This window comes from Coccidioides immitis (genome assembly GCF_000149335.2).
Source record: "Coccidioides immitis RS genomic scaffold supercont3.2, whole genome shotgun sequence".
Taxonomy (NCBI): Eukaryota; Fungi; Ascomycota; class Eurotiomycetes; order Onygenales; family Onygenaceae; genus Coccidioides; species Coccidioides immitis.
The window spans coordinates 3,886,494-3,910,564 of NW_004504309.1; the positions used below are offsets into that span (position 1 = coordinate 3,886,494).

Genomic DNA, 24,071 nt, shown 5'->3' on the forward strand with positions numbered 1-24,071 from the left:
AGAATTCTCTGTTATTAGTGGGGGTCTCAAAAAGACAGTGAATGGCTTTTTAATGCGTAAGTTAGTCAAAGTTACCGCCGTCTTCATCATCGCTACCAAATATGGCTTTGAATACAGCATCACCAGGACGCTCAGCTTCCAGCACCTCATTGCGCTCCGGGTCAATCGGTTTCTTAATTAACTCCGGAAGAGGCTGGTCCTGCGGCAGCTTCCCTAGGTGAATGCTGGATACATTATTTTGGGATTCCATCATCAGTTTATTCATGGTATCTTTGGAAACGAGCTCGAGATTGCGCTCCTTCACCATTTCTGCCGTCTCCCTGGCATTATCGTTGCCGGAACCAGAATCTGTCCTGCTTGGAGCATATCGAAGGTTGAATCGTTTATACAGCAGCCGCGTCGGGGAGAATTGCAGGGTTATCCTGGTCATCGGACCATACATTCCCAACTTTGCGGCCGCTTCTGCCGGGTCTTCTGGTTTCTTCTCTGTTTTTCTGAGTAACGGCCCTGATGGATCTGCGCCATTGGACGGGGAAAGGGTACTAGAAGTAGACGAAGTAAACCGAGAAGCCATCAATCCGGACATGGGTTTGAACACTTCTGCTGCGCGGGCGAATTCATTAAGCTCATTTAACCAATCATCAGTTGACGCTCCTGGGCATTTAGGTGGAAAGTTGTCCGTCAACCCAGCTTGAATCTCAAGGAATGCGCGATAGCGATCTCGCTTGGACTCGTCCTCCGAGTAAGGCATCCACCCACTGGCACCACGGTTAAGTGCTTGTATCGCAGTTTCTTTGTCAAGACGGGGAACAAGATTCCACAAGTCTCTTTGTTTTTGAGACTCCAACCTCTCGAAACCTTTGGGTGGCCCTTCGCCTAAAGCGGGTGGTAGGTCGGTCCTCCCCGTGATTTTCACCAGTTTTTCCCGGCCCTCAGGCGTTATATAATCGAATACCGACTTCCCGGGAAGCTGGGCTTCACCAAGAATGGCGGCTCTTGATTTGGGGTCCAGGGTTGAAGATTTTGCGGCCTCTGCTACTGATATATAGCCAGCAACATCGCTGGTAACAGACTGCAGTTTAGAGGATTTCCAGTCTGCAGGAACCTCGGGAGGTGCATATTTATTTGCATCCGTGGATAGCGACAACGCCGACATGCGATTCCCCAGCAGGAAACCATCAATTGGAAAGCGACCATCGTAGCATTTTCGAAACCCCGGTTTTGCTTTCTCTGCTGCTGCCTTTTTCGAAATAAAAACAGGCTTTTTGTCTAAGAGAGGGTTGGAGGACCTGATCGCAGGTCTCGATTCTTTTGATTTTCGGTCATCCACGAGGACTCTGTTATAAGCAAGTTGGGGCCCCATTTCGTAGGGATCTTCCTCATCTGAGCCTGTGTCATTGAGTATGCCAACCCCAAACCCACCTCGTTTTGGAAACTTGTGTTTTTTATTAGCTGCCATTTTACTTAGTGACAGATTTGGGCCGCTGAACGTCCCTGCGCCACCATCTTCATCGTCCGACCTTATTTCCCGCTTCGACCTTGACGAATATTGTAACCGAGATTCTCCTTGAAAACCAATTCCTTTATAGTCATCTTTCCGATCAAACGATATCATCGGCGAATTTTCGGGGGCAAAGAGGTAGGTCTGACCACTATCATCAACTCCGTCGTGTAAATTGGCCCTCCGCCTGACTTTTGGCCCGACTCCCTGGCCTTCTTTCCAGCCCATCCTTTTCAGAAGTTTCACTCCCATAGTTTCCCCGCTCACTCTGAATATATCCATAAGGCCAGCCTTCCTATTCGGATCCGTTGCTGTTGACCCAAAACCGGCAAACTCGTCTGTAGTGTGCAGCTTCCGTGCCTCTTCAGCTTCGCGAAGGTCTTCTTCGTCCATGAAATCTTCGGGACGCTGTTGAACCGGCTGTTTTCGGTCCTTTGCGCGATCCAGGCGTGAGGAGATGTACGTTGAAGGTGTCCATCCTTCCTTCGAACCCACAGTATTAAAATACCTGTTTGAAAAAGTCATGAGTGAGAGATTTCGCTGATAAACCAGCGGAACTCACCCTGCGCTGAATCCACCAGTAAATGCACCGTGGAGCCGTTTCCGGCCTCGTTCATCAGTCACTTCTTGTTTCCAAACTGGGACGTACGAGCCATCATCCCGGGATTGGCGATCCGCAGCCGGCAATGGGGTGCCATAAAAGACAAAAGGAGAATGCGACGACTGAAGAGAGTCCTCTTCAAATACATCCCGTGATCTCTTAAATGACATCGTTTGCCGGAATGTGAAGAAGGCCAAAGCAAGAATCCGGTTATCTGCTGTGTTTTCCGCTTTTACTGCTTCGCTCCACCGCTGGAGATCGGAGTATCAAAGAGCCGAAAGATCCTACCGTCGTATATCTTTCTTCAATTGTATTTCGAGGTGGCTAGGCGTGGCATTTGGAATTGTCAGCAGGAGAAGCGGCGCGGGAATCACTGCAGAAAGGTATCTTGCTGATACTTACAAGTGACGAACTTGAACAGTCCGTGCTCCGTCAAGCATATGTACTCTGGAGGTCATCTCCCTTCCAGGGTTTAATCACCGTCGTTCCATGCCAACACAGCTGATCAATTCATCGACCCGCTTGACCGCTCTCTGGCAAAAAAACTGATTATATAATACAAATTAATGATCGGCGGCGGTCACCTGGATGATGCAAACGTGACAAACATCTGGGCAGGCGCTGGAGTCACGGGGCCGGGAGTTGTTCCCGCCTGGCGCAGTTGCAGGAGCGACGCTTACGGTACGGAACGCATACTTAAGTTACATCCCTAGCAACGTCCCTCGATCTCTCGATACCCCCCAGACGAGTTGCCAGGCATCGTGTTGCAGCACGGGCACCCAAGACTCGCCGTCAGATTCGACAATCCTCCAAATTGGCTCGCATCGCCGCCTTCTTCATTCCGTCTCACCTCGTAATCTTTGCAGAGTGAGAGGCGAGTTCAGTATCGCATCTGTTGGGAACCATGGTTCTGTGAGGCGGTTCAGACTTTGGACCATCGTTCCTCTCGTTACTTGCTTACGCTCTCTTACCGACGAAAACAGCCTCCACCACTTCTCCACACTTCGTCCTAGTGTATGTAAGTTACCCCAAGTGACGAACCTGGTTCAGACCAGCGATTCATCGAAAGCTTTTGAGAGCCTAATAATACTCGAGAAGATATGCAGCGGCTACCTTTGAACGAATTGACGAGCACTCAAAAGCAGCGTGAATGACATTCTTTGCTGTCGACAGCTGACCCGTTATTCCTGCAGCCTCCACTTCTCGCTCCCTTGTTCAGTTTCAAATCGCTTGGTCCCTCCCCTCCCTCGTTCCCAGCCAGCTGGCCGGGTAGGGCCCGTCGTATCCATTTCACCACTGGACAACCCGCGGAGGCATTACGGGGTTCAGTGCCTCTGTGCCCAGTCTAGTTTCAATTATTCGTCGCAATGTCCACAGCAGCATCGCAAGCTTCTCCAGTCGTAGTTCGCAATCCTGCTACTCAACACCCGCATCCATCCTATCGACCTCCTGCTGCTGACACCCCCCAAAGAACTCGCACCAGCGGTGGAGGGGCGGCACAATATTCTCATTCCCAGAGTCGTTCGGGCTCGCGATCTTACGGGCACGATCGTTCGGCGTCAAATAAAGGCCCTCCATCTGGCCACCCGCGACGCGACTACGAATCGCTCAAAGCCGCCACGGCTCCTCGCAGCGCATCCCGCGATCGCACTCAAGAACCCAATCTGCCATACCGGACTGATTCTCGTGCTCATCGTCGCCAGTCTTCCAAACCTACATACTCTCGGAATAGTACCGACATGACCGGCCCAAGTTCCGGAGTAGCCGATGGATATGGTTCTGTGCATGCGTCTCATCATCCGCCAAACGGGTCTGGTATCACCAACCAGACCAGACGACGCACTACAATCACTGCTTCATCGGGCCAATGGGCTTTAGGCAAAACGATTGGGGCTGGGAGCATGGGAAAGGTGAAACTTGCTAAAAACGTAGAGACTGGTGAACAGGTATCGTGGAAGCCGTTACAATTACGAAGACATTAGGACAGTTCCGATGCTAACGCTTCCCTCTTTTTTAAGGTTGCCGTAAAGATCATACCAAGACATTCCACCGAAGAACATAGAAGCACTCGGGAGAGTGAACGCGCAGACCGCTCGAAGGAGATTCGAACAGCAAGAGAAGCAGCAATAGTCACTCTATTGAACCATCCTTATGTGTGCGGAATGCGCGATGTTGTGCGAACGAATCATCACTGGTACATGTTTTTTGAGTATGTGAATGGTGGCCAGATGTTGGACTACATAATTTCGCACGGAAAGTTAAAAGAAAAGCAAGCACGCAAATTTGCTCGCCAGATTGCGAGTGCTCTTGATTACTGTCACAAGAATAACATTGTACACCGAGATTTGAAGATCGAGAATATCTTGATCAGCAAAACTGGGGACATTAAAATCATCGATTTTGGTCTGAGCAACCTCTTTTCTCCAAAAGGCCAGCTCAAAACATTTTGTGGAAGTTTATACTTTGCGGCTCCTGAACTGCTTCAGGCTCGACAATACACTGGTCCCGAAGTTGATGTCTGGAGCTTCGGGATTGTTCTATACGTGTTGGTGTGTGGCAAGGTGCCGTTCGACGATCAGAGCATGCCGCAACTCCATGCAAAAATCAAAAGGGGCGTGGTAGAATACCCGCAAGGGCTTTCATCTGGTAATTTGGACTACTTAACTTTTCTTAGAAGACGGTATCACTGATATCTTTTCCTCATAGATTGCCGAAATATCATCTCCCGAATGCTTGTTACGGACCCCAAGCAACGGGCTAGCTTGACTGAGATCATGAACCACCCTTGGATGACAAAAGGATTTAGTGGGCCACCCGAAAACTATCTTCCGCACCGCGATCCACTACAGCTCCCGCTAGATTCAGAAGTGATCCGTAGAATGACGGGATTTGATTTTGGGCCCCCAGAATTCATCTCTGCCCAACTCACCAAGGTGATTGAATCAGAGGATTACCAAAGTGCTGTTCGTGCGTTTGTTAAGGAGCACCATACTCCGAATCCTGTGAACGACAAAAAAAGAGGCGTATTCGATTTCTATAAACGCCGAAACTCGACCAGCAAAGACACGCTTTCCAACACCTCGCTCGAAGCAATGCCCCATGGTCTCGATCCAGCTAATGGCTACCACCCACTTATTGCTGTTTATAATCTTGTCAAGGAAAAGCTTAACAGAGAAAAACAGGAGGTGCATCCTGGTGGCTTGGCTATCCCACATAGCCCCGGCGAGGCACCCGTTAAATTCCCCGATATCTCAGCACCTGAGGCTGCCCATACAAACCAAAGATCATATGAAATTCCTGGAGAGAGGGATACTGGGGGGAGGTCCCGGCCAAGAGCTCGGACACACGGCGACGACGAGATATCCGAAGGGATCAAAAACCTCAAACTTGCCAAACCCTCGGGCCCAGCTTCCCCTGCCATCGTTACCCCGCAGATTGAGCAACCCCCAAGGAAGGAAAATGCAGCTGTTGGTTTACTACGACGCTTGAGCACTAGAAGAACCCGTGATAAGGGCCGTGAAGAGAAAACCACTGCCCATCATGCGCAAACTTTGAATGTACAGTCACCAGATAGTCTTCCTCCACCGCGAAAGAGTTTTAGTATGAGAAGGACTAGACGAGGGGAAGCTTCACCTGCTACTATTCACCACGGGGGAAGTCAGCCTCAGCAACAAGAGGTTTCCCGTGGGGAGCTATCTTCCAGAGCTATTAATCTACTGGGAAGGTCTACCAGCGTTAATTCGGCAGATTTTAGAAGCCGAAAGAATCCCAGCCGAGGAGGAACAGATACTCTCTCTCCAGCAACCGCACATGATCCGCCATTGACAAGTGGCTCAGATCGGTCGAGCCTAAACGTTCAAAGATCCAAAGCATCCGATAACGCCAACTCGGATTCTAGGTCAGGGTACAAGCCTCAGACGTTGAGAACAAAGTCTTTAGGCCATGCCAGACGCGAAAGTATTCAGGCTCGGAGGGCTCGCCGAGAGGAAGCGAGGGAAGCCAATGTACCTGAAGAAACCGATGCTGAGCTGGCGCAGGCAAGCACCAACATCGAGAATGGCACTACCGCCGAGGAGTCCCTCAAGCCTGTGTATCTCAAGGGCCTTTTCAGCGTGTCTACAACGAGTAACAAACCATTACCGTTTATCCGATCTGATATCATCCGAGTCCTGAGACAGCTGGGCGTTGAATACGTTGAAATCAGAGGCGGATTCAGTTGTCGACACGCTCCCAGTATAGATCTGAAGCGTGTTATCGATGCGCGCCCACCAAGCCCAGAGCAGCAGGGCATGGTCGCGGGCCACCGTCGTAAAATCAGCTTTGGAGGTCTTCGTGGGCACGAACGTGAAGAGAATAAAGATGATGCCAAGAGTCAACAACGGTCCTCTCGGCGACATGCTGATCAAAGCTTCATCAGTAACTCGGATGGATCCGAGGACTATGCCGCCAACCGTGAACACAATGCTGGAGAACGCGTGTTAGGCGAAACAACGACTAGGGTACAGAGTGATACCGGCGAAAACTTAGTACTTCGATTTGAAATTCTCATCGTCAAGGTTCCTCTCTTCTCGCTTCATGGAATTCAGTTTAAAAAGGTATCTGGGGGGATGTGGCAGTACCGGGAAATGGCTAAAAAGATTCTTGATGCCTTGAGACTCTAAATCCGTGCATCGTCACTGCGAGCGTTGCTCCAATGATTTTACCAGTCTCGGTTCCGCCGATTGTGTTTCCGCAGTTAATACTCGGCACTCATCGTTAAACTGGTTTTGTTCGAGTCCCAACTCGAGCGTTCCTCCGGTCCTCTGGCAGCTTCGATTTCTATAGCCACTTTGTCCCCACAGGGCTTGCAACCCTACCGTTTAAAGCCTGACAAATGATAGCATACTTTCAACTGGTTTCGGCTAATTGTGTCGAGTCGAATCCCCTGGACAGCGAAGCAAGCTCACTGTCACCGTCGCTGTCAGCACAGATTCCTCTAGCGACTCTTTTCTTCTTTTCCCTCAAATATTGACTTTTCTTCGAACACAGTTATTTATGGACTGTCAATGTGGGCCTTATGCTACCTTAGCAGTGTATGATTTTTAATTACCCATTTTCGCCTCATGTGGTTTATTTGATGAAACGGAGTGCTTAGTGACTATATCCACCCATACTACATCAGCCTTTATAAACATTGCTTTTCCCATGATATTGTCTGTTTTGAGAAATGATGATTTAGCTTTTCATTTTTTTTTGAAGACTTTAGCCTCTTGATGTTTGTACCGTATCTCATGCTACAATCAGAAGTCTTGATAAAGATTTGATTGTAACTATTGTGTCAAGCATGCATAAAACAGTTTCAAATTGATCTTTGATGTCACCAGCATTGGTCTGAAATTGAAAATGGTAAGGCAGGTGTGTATTGGCAATTGAATGAGCATAACTAGCAAAAGCTATAAGGCGCATTCATATTTGTCTGCTTACTAGTTTATTCTTATGACCTGTGTAGTATCTATCTCAATACGTACTTGACTGATGTGCTCTATTGGGAGAATTCTATAATGATCATGATTGAACAACTGGGACAGCTACAGGAGTTGACTCAGCATATATTTTTGTGATTGACATTGGACTGTTCTTGTCTTCAGGACTTCATCTTCATGCTGGGCTGAATAAAATACCTAACATGACAGAAACCTAGGCTCCAGCGAGTGTATCTTGTGGATGAGGCTGAAGCAAGTCCTGGATAATAACTATTTCTCAGCTGTAGTTAAGGCTTAACCTTGTTGGTCAACCCGGAACTTTGTACCTGGAAAGGGAGTCTGTGCGGGGCACGGTGCTGCAAGAGGGCCAAGCACTGTGCAGCATGGTTAAGAGTTAACCCAGTCTCACAAGGGAATTTCCAACTGGGATGAGTGACGCAAAATAAGAAAGAAGAGAAGAGAAGAGGAAGAGGGAGCAAGGGACAGGCTTTTTAATATACAAATGAGAGGTTTAAGAGAAAATGCTGGAGCAGAAACAGCTATCCCTCACATACCGTTGCTCTTTAATTCTTAATCAGCCAATGACTGGAATCCGGTGCAAACAGGATGTCTGGGCAACTATTGCTTATGGTGTTTATTTACCAGCTGAGTGAGACTTGAACCTTATTCATACTATTTGAATTGGGTCTATGCAAGATCACAGTAAAGCTCCGCTCCTTTTCAGATAGAATGTTAAGATGTAAGGATTCGCCCGCGAACCCCTTACACAGACTAACAACACTCGCGAGGGCTGGGAGCCGCTCGCGAGATGCTGAGTCACGTGCTCGCGAGCGCACATAAAAGGCCACTGCGCGAACCCCTTAATGGAGGCCAGTAGCAATCTTGTCTACAGTCATACACAGTTGCTAGGAGAATATAAGACTTTTTCTTTGTGTATTCCTTTTCCACATACAATTCCTACTAGAGATCCATTGTCACGCTGATCCGCGAAGTACAATCCTCACATACGATGTGTGAACCTGCATTGAAATACCGTTTCCTACAACACTAATTACAATCTGAAACCCAGCTGACGATCATTGTAACAAAAGAGAAGGGAAAAAAATGAGTATAAGCAAAGAGGGACTGTGAAACCATACAATCTGTCAGGTATATATGCCACTGACATAGTTAATCAAAAAGTTCACAAGAATAATCCTTGTTTGATACTGCCAGAGATTTCTTGATATACTTATAGTAAACATGACCACTGATATCCATTGCAAGTGTATGTGCAATCAACATTAGATTTTTGATCTGACTCTCAATCTTAGCAGAGACTCTCAACTAACCAGACAGACTTACCTTTTACCTGTTAAGGTCTAAAATCATGAAGCAATCCAAGTCAGTATTGTTATGTATTCATGTGACACTCTTGGATCTTTGGAAGTCAAAGAGTATCACAGTGAGTAATAACAGATTGAGGTAGTGATCAATAGTCCAATGGTGCTCTGGTTAAGCTGACAATCTTGCTCTGATGACAAAGAGTTTCTGTGCAGATATAACAGAGTCAGAGCAAGACTATAAGATCTTCTCAAGAGTAGCAGAATTAGATACAGTTATACAGTATTACAGAACTTCAGTAATATAAAAAGTAATCAAGATATGAAAGTATCTGATTTAAAAATATCTAGTAGATAAGTAAGAAGATTAATTATAATAAACAAGTTTATTAAATCTCTGATAATAAGTGTTCTTATATATATAATGCTTCTTTAATAATAGTTCTGCTAAGCTATTCTATCTGTTTTATTATAATATGTTTGCTATATTTTTTAATTAATTTTATTATGCTTGATGCAATCAGTCAGCTTATTAGTTCTATTACTAGTCATGTGATTCTCATCTCAAGATTCTTCTGTAATGATTCATGATTTCATCTTGTCAAATATTATCTAATTATTCTGTATGTTCTGTTATTATACTGCAGAATTTATAATATTATCTTTTTCTTTTATAGTATATTGTTCTTAATCACTCTGTCTGTTATTTTATAAAGTATAAAAAAGTATTTTTCTCTTTTTGAATTTCTGGTTTTTTCTTGTCTTTCTTCTTAGTAAGTATTCTCATAATTTTCTTTCATTATATTATCTGTTTTTAATATTTGCAAGAATAATTTTCTTTCTGCTATTAAGCAATCTAAATTTATAATACTTTCTTCTTGCTCTTGATACTTTTTATTAGATAAAACTTGCTTAAAATTAAGTTATTCTTCTTAATATAGTAAGTGTATTTATCCTGATTACTATTATGTTCATGATAATAATTCTTCTGCTACTGATTAGCAGAAATTATTTAAGATTCAGAACATGCTTAAGTATACTAAGTAAGAAACTTTCTCTTATTTTCTTTATCTTTAAAAATAAAAAAAGCTGCTTTATAATTAGGCTGACAAATTTCTTTGAATCCAAGTTAAAGTCTGTAAAGAACTTGAAATATCTTGAGAAGAAGAAGTAGAAAAGAGTAACTAAGCAGATAGAGATTCAGAGTCTGCTTGCTTTATTAAGTAATCTTTCTTTCTTAAATTTTCTTCTGATTATCTTTAATTTGTTTATTAATGCTTTGCTGAATAAAAGTATTATTAATAATATATTACAATAATTATCTGAATGTTTCTGAGATTTTCTGTTAATTTTCAGATATTTTTCAAGATATTATACTCTTTTCATTTTACTAGATAGTGAAGTTTTCTGCTGATCTTCTGATGATTCAGTATTTATTTAACTTTGTATTTCTGTTTTTTATTAATCTCCATAAGCATCTCTTTAATATATAACAGTGCTTTCTCTAATAATAAGACATGAAATACTGAATGTATTCTCATCTTTTTAAGTAGTTAAAGTTTGTAGTTAACTTTTCTGATCTGTCTCATGATTTTGTATGATCTCAATTTTTTGAAATTAAGTTTTTCACTAGATCTTTTGATTTTGATATTTCATTAAATTAGAAATACTTTTTTCTTCTCTTTCAAGATTGGTACCTTCTGGTATCTTTTATTATAGTAGTGCTTTATTTTCATGTTCAGAAATTTGATATCTAGTCTTATCTGGTTTTGCAGTTCTTATAGTTATGTTGCTATAAGTTCTGCTTCTTGAGCTTTTTATTATGTAATTCTTGATTGTTTTTGTATTTCTAGTTTTCTATCATAATTTATGTAAAATAATATCATTTCTGTAGTAGTGTTCTTTGCTTTGTTATAAGTTAATTGTGCCATAAATAGTAGCATAACTTAATTATTCTGTTAATAGTTAACATATTCTTGCAAGTATTGTTTCAAGATTTGATTTAATCATTCTGTCTGTCCATCTATTTATGAATGGTAGACTGTTGACATTTTTTGTTTGATTTCCAGTTGTGCCATTAATATTGTTCAGAATTTGCTTGTGAATCTGATATCTCAATCTGTAATTATCTCTTCTGGCATTCTGTGGTTGATAAGTACATTTTGTAATACCACTATTGCTGTATCTGGTGCTGTTATTGTCTTTCTGAATAGTATGAAGTATCTGTATTTTGTTAATCTGTTAATAACTACTAGTATTAAGTTGTACTTCTTTTCTTTCATATTCTTTGAGTTTGAAAGTTTTATAATAAAGTTCATTGCTATAAATTTCTATAATTCTTACAGTTGCAGTATTGATTGCAGTTTTTTATATAATTAGTTTTTGTTGGTTTTGCTTTATGCACACATCTTATATTCTTTAATATGTTGTCAAATATCTGTTTACATTTCTGACTAATAGTAAGTTCTTGTAATTTTTGTCATTGTCTTGTTAGTTCTAAAATATTCTGAAGTAACTATATCATGTTCTTGTACCATTACTTGTTTTCTGATCTTTTTGAATATATATATCAATTTATAATATAATATTATTCTATCTTCTTTCTTGAAGTTTTCATTTTCTTTATTAATCTTTCTTGTATATTTGTCTTTTCTTATTACTTTTTTGATTCTTTCTTTAATGTTCAATTCTTCTGTAATAATTCTTGTTGCTCTTAATATCTGTTAATCCAGAATTATATTCTTTATTTCTTTCAATTCTTTAAAGAGTGTTCCTGAATCTTGTTCTTTTTTCATCAGATCTGGTTTTTGACTTAGTGTATTCATTCAGACATTTTCTGTATCTTTGCAGTATCTTATCTTGAAGTTGTAGTGTATTAGTATATCTGTATACCACCTAGCTTGTCTTCTTGTAAGCTTTTTTATTATCATAAAATATTACACATTGTTGTAGTCTGAAATAATTTCTGTTTAATATTAGTTTTCTTACAGTTTAATCTTCCATTTCTTTAGTGACACTACTATTACTAGTAGTTCTTTGTTGTGAATGTTGTAGTTCTGTTCAGCTGGTGTTATTGTTCTTGTATAATATGTAACTAATCTCAGTCTTTCTTGTTTATCTGATTGTTGTAGTCTTTCTGCTATTATACAGTCTGATACATCTGTATTAATCATATATCTTTTTGTTAAATTGTAGTGTCTTCTCATTTCTTCTTTTCTGAATTTGTTTTTTATTACTTTAAATGCTTGTTGGTACTTTATTATTTATCTGAATAGTTTGTCTTTCTTAAATAGCTGTATGAGCAGTCTTGCTTTCTTTAAAAATTCATGTATAAATTGTTGATAGTAGTTTACTAGTTTATAAAATATCTGCACTTCTCTAACTTCTTTTGATATCAGTCACTGTAGTATCTTATTGATTTTTCCTAACTCTATCTGTATTTCTTCTGTTGACATGATGTGTCTAAGATATCTGATTTTTTTCTTATAAAAGTTACACTTTTTCAGTTTTGCTGGTAGATTGTATTTCTGTAGCTTTTCTAGTGTAGTGGGGATTCCAGTACCATATTAGGACAAAGGTTGTTCCAGTCTGAAGCACAAAACCCCTCCAGCTACTATCTCTGAGCTATATAAACCACCTATAGCTCCTGCATCTTGCTCAATACTTTTGTGCATCTTTGTACTTTTCTATACACTCATTCTTTATTGCTAGTTTGGTTATTAGTTAGAGAATATGAAGATCTCTTGTTCATGAAGCTTGCCACTGTTTCTTATTAGAGCTGCCTGTATTAGTACAGGCTCTTTAGTACTATTATTTCTTATGAGCTTAGGTGTCTGTTAAGGCATGCTTCTCTGTTCTTACTACTTGGCCATTACCATTCTTACTATGTTGTGATTTTTCATCCTTCTTGCACTCTCACCATCTCAACCAACTCACCTACTTTGATAAGACATTCATCATACCCCACTTCATTTGGTGATCAAGCTGAGACCTGAAGATGATGATACAGTGATTTGGTGGCTGCCAAGAAAGAAAAACAAATTCTGAGACATATGAAGCAATACACTATTTTAAGGTAAGATCTTATGGACTAGAAATACAGTACTAATCAGGTTTTTATTTAGGAATAAGATTAGGGAGCTTAGATTTAAATGACTCTTATCTAAAGCTTGCCCAATAAATAGGTTTTTTGGAAAGATATTGAATCATTGAGAAACAACAGAATATACTGTGTGACATGATCAAAGATCAAGAAATCAAGAAATCAGAATCAGAATCAACTATGGTTGAAGGTACTACAGGATTGTACACAATTATATTACAAGATGAGAACAGAAGAATTGTGGTTCACTCCCACATTTCTATGCCTTCCTCTGGCACAGCAAATGCATCTTGGTTTGATGGCAGAGATGCTATCTTGTTTATTAAAAGATTTTATCAAATGTGCAAGGATTATGAGGTAATTGACTCTAAGAATATTATCAAACAGTTGGCTAGATACTGTATTACATGAATTGGAGAATGGATGAAGATCTGAGAAGACTACAAGAAAGATAATTAGAAAGTATTCTCTAAAGAGATTATTCATGAATTTCATGATCAGAACATTACTTACAAGATTCACTGTCAGAATTATCTTTAAGCAATTACAAAGAAACTACATGCTTGAGATAGCAACATTCACATCTATATTTGAGAATACACTACTATCACCAGTACAGTACAAGCCAATGGAAGGCTTGATAAATTTACTAAGATGTCTTGATTTCTTCAGAAGCTGCCTGAGAAGCTCTGAAATAAGATTATTGACAAGACAAAGCTCAATTTTTCAGATGATATGTCATCTATTGATTTTAGAAAGGTTGTTTGAGTGACCATGAATTTGATTGACCAGTATGAAGAGAATAAGAAGATCTTTAAAGAAGATGAAATGAAGCAGAAGAAAATGAAGAAGCTTGATGAGTAATATTAATTAGCTAACAAATCTTCTACAGTTGAGACTCTAAAGAAAACAGCTAGTTCTGTGAAGACTGAAGAATCTGAATTGAAATTCAAAGCCAAGAGCTCTGAGAGCACTAATATTAAAGCTGTAATTGAAAAGATGATCAATAAGTTTACAAATTTGGTATTAGTCATAAGAGTACAGTCAAATCAGATACAAGGAAATTCTGATCAGTACTATATGCTGCAGAGAGAAGGACCTCTGAAACCCATATCAAATTATACAACAAATATGACTACTAATTCTGCAATAGTACAAGAGAACATCCAACTGCAATTAGTCAATTCTTATGTGGCTTGAAATGATTCATCAATAACAAGCTATTGTTCTAGTGGCTAAGAAGAAGCTTGAACTGGAGAAATTTCAACATGTTTCTCATACTTTTACTGTGGAAAACCTGGACACCATCAATCTCAGTATTATGAATACTAATCCAATGCAAATAACAGGTTCTGTCATATTAATGATAAAGAGAACTTGTGCATGGGTTCTTCTGGTCAAAACTATCAAGTTGTCACTTCTAAATCTGAAATATCAAATATATATATTGTATGGTCTATAGGAGAGAATGAATAGATGATTCTGGAGTTGACAAGCCCTAAAAAGAAGACCAATCAGCAAGAAGAGACACCTCTAGCAAATTTAACCAGTATGAAGATTCAAGCAGGACAACTTGCATACCTAATATCTGATGAAGAATCTGATTCAGATAAGAAATATGAACCACTGGAAGAAAGAACATCAGTTAATGTTGGAACTGTTGAAGAAGCTAAGAACAGTCAAAAAGCTAAAATTGTAACATTTCATACTCAGTATACTGGATAATTTATTATCTACCAGGATAATCAAGCTAGTGTCAATAATAATATCATGGAAGATGTTGAACTGATTAATCAGAAGAAGCCTGAAATTTAGAACAAGACTGTACAGAAATAAAGATCAAGATATTCTGCAACAGATTATTTATCCTCTCAGATCTGTGATTCAACAGATGCCAATGAATTAATGGGTTGAATTCTCAATGGAAAGATTGAAGTATTAGTCAAGAAGCTTATAGATGTATTACTAAAGCTTTATTGAGTGTTCTTTGGATCAGGTTGGAATAACAGTACTAGTAAAAGTTATGCAAAGGTTGAAGTCTCTGAACTGGTTCAGTCTGAGCTAAAGATTAATTCTGGTCAACTTACATCAAAGCCCATGGTACCAAAATCCAAAACAGTATATGGAATGCATTCATTATATGCATCAGTCACTATAAACCAACAAGAATTAATGATATTAATCAATACTGGTTCAGAAATCAATTTGTTGTCTCAGAATTATGCTAAAATATTGAATCTGCTGATGAAAAATAAGCTACAAGTAATCATGGTTGTTCAAATGGGAGAAGTTGCTTCTTTTTACACATTTTGTGATGAAGTGCCTGTTCAGATTGGAGATATTATTATCTATACCTCTTTTCTTATATTTGAGAAAGGGGATCAGCAACTTATTCTTGAAAGATCTTGGCAATTTGCTGTCTGTTGGAGATGCAACATCTCACATGATGGAGGAGTGAACTGTGAAATTTATAATAAGAAATGAATATATCATCTAGTTTTTGAAGGCTTTAAGTCAAGCTTGAGCAATATGAGATATACAACTGATAAATTGAACAGTGATTATTTAAATAATTCAATGAGTATTTAATCAGATGGGTGTCCATGAATACAAGACCTGATAAGAATAAAGAAAATGCAATGAAGATGATAGATATAAGAATTAATAATGAGAAGATTGAAGGTCAGGAGGTTGAAAAGAATAGAGAAGTTGGAAGTATTGGCAGCAGTACTGGTGTTGATGACTATAATAATAAGAAGAAACATAGTTTCAGTAATGATAAATTCAAAAGTGTGCTAAGTCTAATTGAATTGACTAGTGTGCTGGTGAATCAAATGAATCAATCAGAGAACAAGAATAATTTTACATTAGAAGTTTAGATTTTCTGTCCTCTGCTTCCTGATCTGGACAGTGTTACAGCTCACTGTAAATATTACACACATGATATTAATTTCAGCTTAATTTGAAAACCTATTCCACAAAGTGCTTAATTAATTTATGCATCTCTGAACAAAAATCATGATTTTGTCACAAAGAAATTATGTCAAGTTGATATTTTCAATAGTGGCTGGAACATTGGGCTGCCTTCTTCAGAAGTCTGGAGAGTGTGCACTGCTTATAAGTGGAAAGCTGATAAGATAAGATCATTAGCACCTGGAAAATCTGATGGAAGCAAACTGGAATGTCTAGATAATTAAGTGGATGTTTGTTTGAATAAGTATTATTCTGAGGAGAAATGCATTGTGTTTAATTATAAATTTGATGACCATATTAGATCTAGAATTGTGTCTTTTCCTGTTGGAGAACAGCTAACAAATGAGAGAATTGAGAAGCTCAAAATTGGATTTAAACTAACAAGTTAAGAAAAGGAATTTTTCATATCAGTTCTTTATAAATGTGAAGGGGTGTTGGTGTGGTCATTCAAAGATCTATATGGTGTTTATTCTGAATGCTTGCCTCTGCAGATTATTAAGACAGAGTCTCATGAAGCTTGACAGACTAAGACTTGCTGAATTTCTTGTGCTCTACATAATAAGCTAATTAAAATCATTCAGAACAGATTAGAAGCTAAAACATTAGAGTCTTGCCATGATTCATATATCAACCTCTATTTTCTGGTTGCAAAGAAACAGAAAGGCAAATATCATTTAGTTAATGCAGCACATATGTATAATAAAGTTACTATTTGAGATGCTTTTATTCCTTCTAATATTAATGAATATGCTGAAGACTTCAGCAGACTTGTTATGGCTAGTCTATATAACTTGTTCTCTGGATATGATAATTTTCCATTAGCTGAAGAGAGCAGGAATATGACAGCCATTGCAACCTCTATTGAGCTCTTTTGTCATACAACCTTAGTTCAAGAGGCAATGAATTCACCAGCTCAAGCCTAATATAGGATAATGAAGATTATACAAGAAGTTTTTCCAGAGATTACTTGAGCCTTTATAGATGATCTTGAAGTAAAGAGATCATATGTTAAAGATGAAACTGAAGTTCTTCTAGAAATAAGAAGATTTATTTATAATTATCTGCAGAATCTGAACTATATTCTATGGCTTGTTGAAATCTCTGGAGCTAGAATCTCTGGTGCCAAATCTCAATTCTGCATGTCTGGAGTTAATGTTGTTGAATAAATCTGTAACTATAACAGACAACAACCTGAGAAAACTAAGATAGCTAAAATTGCAAATTAGCCTACTTCTACAAGTATTACAGAATTACAAGAATTTTTAGGGCTTGCTGGATATTTCTGAATACTTATAGAGCATTACAGTTGGATAACTGAATCTTTACATTATCTGCTTCAACAAAATATTATATGATCATGGACTGAAGAGCAAAATGACATCTTTATACTTTTGAAGAAAAAGTTATGTTCATTCCCTATCATTCTTTCAATCAATTATGGACAAGATTCTTTACTTATCACTGTGGCTGTTGATGCCAGTAAATTAGAATGAGGAGAATATATTATTCAGGAGCAACAAGAAGCTTGACATTCTGCATAATATAAATCTGGAGTATGGAATGATTCAGAGAAAATATATAATGCTGGCAAACAAGAATACAGAGCTGTTTTGAAAGTCTTCAAGAAATTCCAACACCATATCTATAAAGTACCCTTTATCTTGAAAATCAATGCAAAAACTCTTGTCACTCAACTTAATAGAACTGCTACAGATGTTCCAGAAGCTTTGATTACTAATTAGATAGCTTGAATACATCTCTTTGACTTTACTGTTAAACATGTTTCTGGAACAAAACATACAGCTGCTGACAGACTGTCTTACTGAGAACTAGATACTGGAGAACAACCTGAATCTGAAGAAGACAAAGATCTGTTTGTCTTTATGGATTCTATAAGAGTTTTAGCTAGCTGAGCTCTCAATAGTGAAGACCTTAGAATACTGGACTCCACATATTCAGAAGAATCAGAGAAAATTGCATGATATCTAATCACTCTATCAAAACCATTGGACATGAAAGGAAAAGAGTATGTGAGATTCCAAAAGAAAGCAATTAAATATGTGGTGGAGACTAATTAACTATTTAGACAAGCAGGATCTGATGTGCCTCTAAGATGTATCATGAATAATAAAGAACAACACAAACAAATTTTACACATGATGCATGATAAATTTGACCATAAAGAGCAAGAGAGAACATACTCTACCTTACAAGCTTGATACTGGTGGTCAGAAATGTATAAAGATGTGTCTGCTTATGTGAAGCACTGTTCTCAATATTAATAAAGAGATTTGCAAAGATTAAGTGAAGAGCTTCATTCTATCTGAATTTCTATCTGTTGAAAGAAAGTTGAAGTAGATATCAAACACATGTCTTTCTGTTGAGAACAAAATTATTTGGTTGTTGCAAGATGTGACTTTACTAAATAGATGAAAGCTAGAGCATTAAAGAAGGCAACAGCTGAAGCTGTGGCCAAATTTCTTTATAAGAATATCATCTGTTAATGGGGCCTGCCTGCCAAATTTGTTATAGATGGAGAACCAGAGAATAAGAATGTTGTGGAGACCTTACTGAAGAAATTCAACATCAAACATATTATTATTTCACCCTATAATTCTCCTGTAAATAGTATGGTGGAAGTTGGTCATAAGTCTTTAGCTGATGAATTAGCTAAAGCCACTAATAATACTGAAAGAGATTGGATTAAACATCTTCCTGTAATTCTGATGGCAGATTGAATAACAACTAAGACTAGTACTGGTATCTCCTCTTATAAATTACTAATAGGCCAGAAGGCAGTTCTTCCAGTTAAACTCAAGATTTCCACTTGGCAAACAATTTTATGGTAAAATGTCCAAACAACTGAAGATCTTCTTCTGATGTGTGCATGCCAAATTGAATGATGAGATGAGAATATTCTGAAAGCAGCACATCATCAGCTCTGAATGCACACTAAGAATAAGAAATACTTTGATGATACTCATAATATTTGAACTAACTCTCTTCAATCTAGAGATCTTGTCTTCCTTCACAATACTAAAGAAGAACAGAATATATCTAGAAACAACACTTTGTGCTTTTGATGACTAGAACTCTATAGAGTTAAGTCTGCTGATCAAGAACTAGATTTCTATTATCTTGAAGAGTTAGACAGCACTGAAATCAAAGAATCTATTGCAGAAAGCAGATTAAAGAAGTAGCTTATGAGATCTGGAATGAAGCAGCTTAGTGATAGTTCAGCAGATTCAGATGAAGAGATGAAGAATGTTTCTCAAAGATATACCACAAGAAGCCAGTCTAATATTCTCTCTAGCAGTTTCTTAGATGTTAGCTTCTTGGATAGGAGAGATGATCAAGGTCAGAGTGAGAGCAAAAATAAAAATGATCAAGAAGAAATGGAGCAAATACAATTACCAATTATTATACTAGATAACTGAAGCTTTGCTGTTGTTATATCTTCACAAGATATTTAATTTGTTGTGTTTTGTTTGCAAAAGTGAAGTTTTTGCTTGCTCTTTTGAGAGGTTTCTTTTATTTGTCTGCAAAGTGAAGTTTTTGCTTGCTTATTTGGGAAGTTTCTCTTTCTTTGTTATTTGCAGAAGCCTTCACTTTTTCTGAATTTTTCAGAAGATATTTAAAGACTGATTTTTCTTTTCTGAAGCTTCTACTGTCTTTTACATTCAAGCTTGATTCTTTTTACAGATTCAACATTTTCAACACTTCTTCTTGCATTCTATTTTGTTATTCTGACATTTGCAATTTTTTTTGGATTACTGATATTCTTTAAAATGGCTGGATAAAGCAACTTGCCTCCTCTAGCCCCTGCACCTGAAAACCAAGACCTGGTCATTACCAGAGACAGTGGAGTCAATCTGGATGACTATTTCTTCAATAACCTAACAGCAGCTATGGAATACATCAATAATCAAGCTCTGCACCATCACTACAGCCTACAGATTGAGCTAATGAATGCACTGATGCAAGTAACTGATGTAATTACTGACTTAGTGGCCCATTTCTATTGATATGTTAAAAGATCCAGAGCTTGGCAACATGTTACACATGCTAATTTTGAAGCTGATTTCCATGATGCTTGAAAGATTACCCTGAATGTTGAATGATGTTGCATTAATATGCAAAAGATCAAGAATAGACTTGTTGCTACATGGAGTATTGACAGAATTAATACCATATGATCAAAAGTAGAGAGCCTGTGGGCAGCATAAAAGCTTTGCCATACTTTAAATGTTTACAAGAATTGGAATAAGTTTATCAATAATATTAACAGTGCAGTGCTCCAAAGACTAGATGCTACAGGGGCTGGACATCACTGGAGCTTAGCTATATTGCCAGATGATTATACTACAGCTGATAAAGAAGTTGACTGTATATGTGAACTTTCTTCAAGAGATGCTCTATGCTGACAGGGTCTTATCATTAGTAACTATAATCTTCTACAGCTGTTAGCTCTTCCACAGTCATCCAGCTCTCAATATTCAATTCAGAATATTACTAGGAGTTCTTCCACTGCAAGCAGCTTCTGAGATCTACTGGAAGAACTACAGTCTTCAAGATTGCTAAGAGATGTTCCAATAAGTGGAATATCTATGTCATATAGCTGCAATGTGTTGGGAGCCTCTATACATAGCACAATGTTGATTAGATTGTGTGGATTTGAAACTGACCAATCACAGCTGCTATTTGAATTTACCAGCATGCTGGCCAATCCATCCAGCCAATCAGAAGCTCCAAAGTATCACAGTGAAAGAATTGCAGCCATGTTGGCACACCAAATCCTCCAAGACTTAGATGATAATGATGAGTCTGTTATTCCTCCTGAAAGTGATGAAGAGATACCTTGACATGAGTATGAAGAATCTGTCATAACAGTATGCTCTGGTACTTGCTGTTGCTGTAGATTTGAACAGCAACTCCTGCAAAAGATAAAGAGTATTAAAATGTGTTCAGAATTGGAGCTTATTTGCATTCTGGAGCAATTAGAAAAGGTATTTAGTGATAAGAAAGCTAATATCTATCTATACTATGATCATGCAAAACTAATGACTTCAAAACTTAGGTTGCAGACTCACACACTTAATAGAGAGAAGCTTCTCAACTATTTGACTCACATCTATAGAAATTGTTGCAACATTGACTCAGTCAAGACCAATGACAGCATCTATCTCTGGTTCTGTTTGACAAATAAACTGGCTAGAGCTGAAGATGCTTTAGACATTTACAAATTCAATCATCAGCCAATTATCTCTCTGGTCACAAACATGAGAATGTTTGACTTTAACTGATATGTGTGAATTACTGGAGTTAAGAAGTTCACCACCAGCAATCTTCAGAAGAAATAGGAGATCACTGAATCTATTGTTATTCCTCAGCTAATGCACTGGTGGAATGATAATTTACAAGATGCCACCACCACAGTACTTACTCAGGTCAATAGTGAATATGATATGTACTATCATTATCAGTAAATGATGGGAGGTCATGACAATTATGAATGGTTGAGAATAATGTATTACAGTATTGGCCAACAACTCATGCATCAGAACCCTGTATACTATCTATAGTACATGCTGACAAGACCTGACCATGCTTGGAAATTAATCTCCTATCCATATTATGCTAAGTATGCTAAGTCAGGGAATAAAACTGGATTTCACCATATTGATGTCAATGTTCCAGATGCTATTACTACTGGAAGAGGTATTAACATGATACAAGAATTCTTGACCTTAATGGCAGAAGAGCCTGGTGACTGCACAGAAATCTTGCCAGAAATGCATAATCATCTAGAGAATTGGTGAAAACTAGTTGAAGAATGAGACTTATTCACTGATAGCTATATTCACTGCATTAAGAATACAATGTATACCAAAGATGATGAAAGAAAATTTGGTATTAGATGGATTAACATCATTTGCAAATCTGGTGATGTCCAAATTACAAGCTCTCTGCTGCCCTGTGGAGCTCATGGTCCATGCAAAAAGGTCCAGCATACTATGCTACCCTGGTATGTGGCAATGCAGAAGAACCATGAACATCTTGAAGTCAATGAAGCTGATACCTGGTCACAGCTCTCTGCTGCATATAGAAATCTAGTTCCAGGGCCATCATCACCTTCCAGCCATTCAAACTGTTACACATCAGTTTCATATTGATTCTCTACTGCTATTCAATTGCAAGGCTTAGAAGCTATATCAGATGCCTTGATAGACTGAATTAGATGGAACAACTCTATAGTAATTGAGAAGCTTGATACTCTCTTTAGACCAGAAGAGAAGAAGACTCAGAACTTCATTAATAACTGAGGCCTAAAGGCCACACAAATTACTTTGGATGCCATTATCAAGACATACCAAATTGAAAAGAAAGCTTTTGGTAACAAATTCTATTGGCATTGCATGCACAACAACATTGACCCAGTGTTAGTTCAGTCTTCTCCTCCTCCCAAGAACTTGGTGGAAGAAGAGAATCATGGTGATTACTATTAGAGATTGCTGCTGTCACTCTCTTTATTCTTATTTCCTATCTCTTTTCTTACCAGATTATTACTAATTCTTAGCCTCTTATTTTCTTTACTAAATTGCCTTTGTTTTGTTTCATATGTTGCCTGTTGTCAGGGGACACCAACATTAAAAGCCAGGAAAAAATGTAGTGGGGATTCCAGTACCATATTAGGATAAAGATTGTTCTGATCTGAGATGTAAAACTCCCCCAGCTACTATCTCTAAGCTATATAAACCACCCATAGCTTCTGCATCTTGCTCAATATCTTCACACATCTTTGTACTTTTCTACACACTCATTCTTTATTGCTAGTTTGGTTATTAGTTAGAGAATATGAAGATCTCTTGTTCATGAAGCTTGCTACTGTTTCTTATTAGAGCTGCCTGTGTTAGTACAGGCTCTTTAGTACTATTATTTCTTATGAGCTTAGGCATCCATTAAGGCATGCTTCTCTGTTCTTACTACTTGGCCATTACCATTCTTACTATGTTGTGATTTTTCATTCTTCTTGCGCTCTCACCATCTCAACCAACTCACCTACTTTGACAAGACATCCTATTATACCCCACTTCAGTAGCTTCAGGTAAGCTTTCATAACTTGTTCTTTGAATATCTTTCTGAACTGTTATTGGAGTTCTTCTTTAGTTTGCTCTTTCTGAGTTATCACTCAGAAATGCTGTTTCACTTCAGAGTCTTCTTCATTTTCTTTTAAGATTACTTTAAGTTTCTTGTCTTTTTGATCTGCTTTCTTTGTTCTGCATTGTCTCACTTGGTGTTCTGGCTTGACACAATAGAAATATAGTTTTTTCTTTTTTCTTTATTCTTTCTCTTTCTTATCAAAAGTATCAAACTTCATCACATCCAGCTCTATAAGTATGTATTTATAAGAATCTGGTTGTACTTGCTTGTTCTGGCCTTGATTTTCTATATAATTTAACAGACTGGCTCTCTTTCATAATACTTTTTCTTGTTTTTCCATCTTTCATTCATAAAGTCAGTTTCTGATTCTGACTGCCACTTCAATCATCTTGATTAGAGTGCATGGTCATTTCTTCAATTACACTATTTCATCTTTGATCATATTAAATAGTTCTTGATAAAAGATGTTGGCTAAGACTTCATCATCTCAATCAGTATTGATACAGACTTGCTGGAATCTCATAATATAGTCTTGTGGTGATATCTTTTATTGTATGTAATGTAACTGCTGGGCTGCTGTATTTTGTTTCTCAATCTCTCTGAAAGTGGTTTTCAATGTCTGAATAAAGATATCATAACTGTTAGTAATCTTGAGCATGTTATCATTCTGATCAACTTCATCTTTTTTGTAGTAATTTCACAGATAGATGTTGAATAAATCAAATACTGCTTCACAAAGATATGATACTGCTATTATCATCTTGTTCTTGTCACTGTTGAGTTCTTTGCCTTTCATATTCATGTAGATGCATAGTTGTCTCAAGAAAGCTTGTAATTTTCTCTGTTTGCTCTTGAAGAGTTCTGGTGGATTGACTTTAGCTTTGTCTTTCTTTTCCTGTTGTCTGGTGAATGGGATGACCATAATCTGGATCTCAAGCTACTTATTATG

General features: G+C 38.2%; 3 protein-coding genes across 3 annotated transcripts; 2 read left to right on the forward strand and 1 right to left on the reverse strand.

The window, feature by feature from the left end:
• Positions 1-61: 61 nt before the first annotated feature.
• CIMG_06939 (G-patch domain-containing protein) lies at positions 62-2,583 on the reverse strand (the record flags this gene model as incomplete). Its single annotated transcript, XM_001243042.2, has 3 exons — positions 2,505-2,583; positions 2,064-2,426; positions 62-2,009 (listed from the first exon to the last, which is right to left on the reverse strand). The coding sequence occupies exons 2-3, from the start codon at positions 2,270-2,272 to the stop codon at positions 62-64; spliced, it is 2,157 nt and encodes a 718-aa protein (XP_001243043.2). The 5' UTR covers positions 2,273-2,426; positions 2,505-2,583.
• Positions 2,584-2,825: 242 nt separating this feature from the next.
• CIMG_06940 (CAMK/CAMKL/KIN1 protein kinase) lies at positions 2,826-7,445 on the forward strand. Its single transcript, XM_001243043.2, has 4 exons — positions 2,826-3,120; positions 3,201-4,048; positions 4,121-4,748; positions 4,809-7,445. The coding sequence occupies exons 2-4, from the start codon at positions 3,470-3,472 to the stop codon at positions 6,761-6,763; spliced, it is 3,162 nt and encodes a 1,053-aa protein (XP_001243044.2). The 5' UTR covers positions 2,826-3,120; positions 3,201-3,469; the 3' UTR covers positions 6,764-7,445.
• Positions 7,446-20,613: 13,168 nt separating this feature from the next.
• On the forward strand, positions 20,614-21,264 carry CIMG_13093 (uncharacterized protein; the record flags this gene model as incomplete). The annotated part of the gene is made up of 2 exons (XM_001243046.2): positions 20,614-20,783; positions 20,880-21,264. 2 exons carry the CDS (start codon positions 20,614-20,616, stop codon positions 21,262-21,264), a joined length of 555 nt encoding a protein of 184 aa, XP_001243047.2.
• Positions 21,265-24,071: the final 2,807 nt, after the last annotated feature.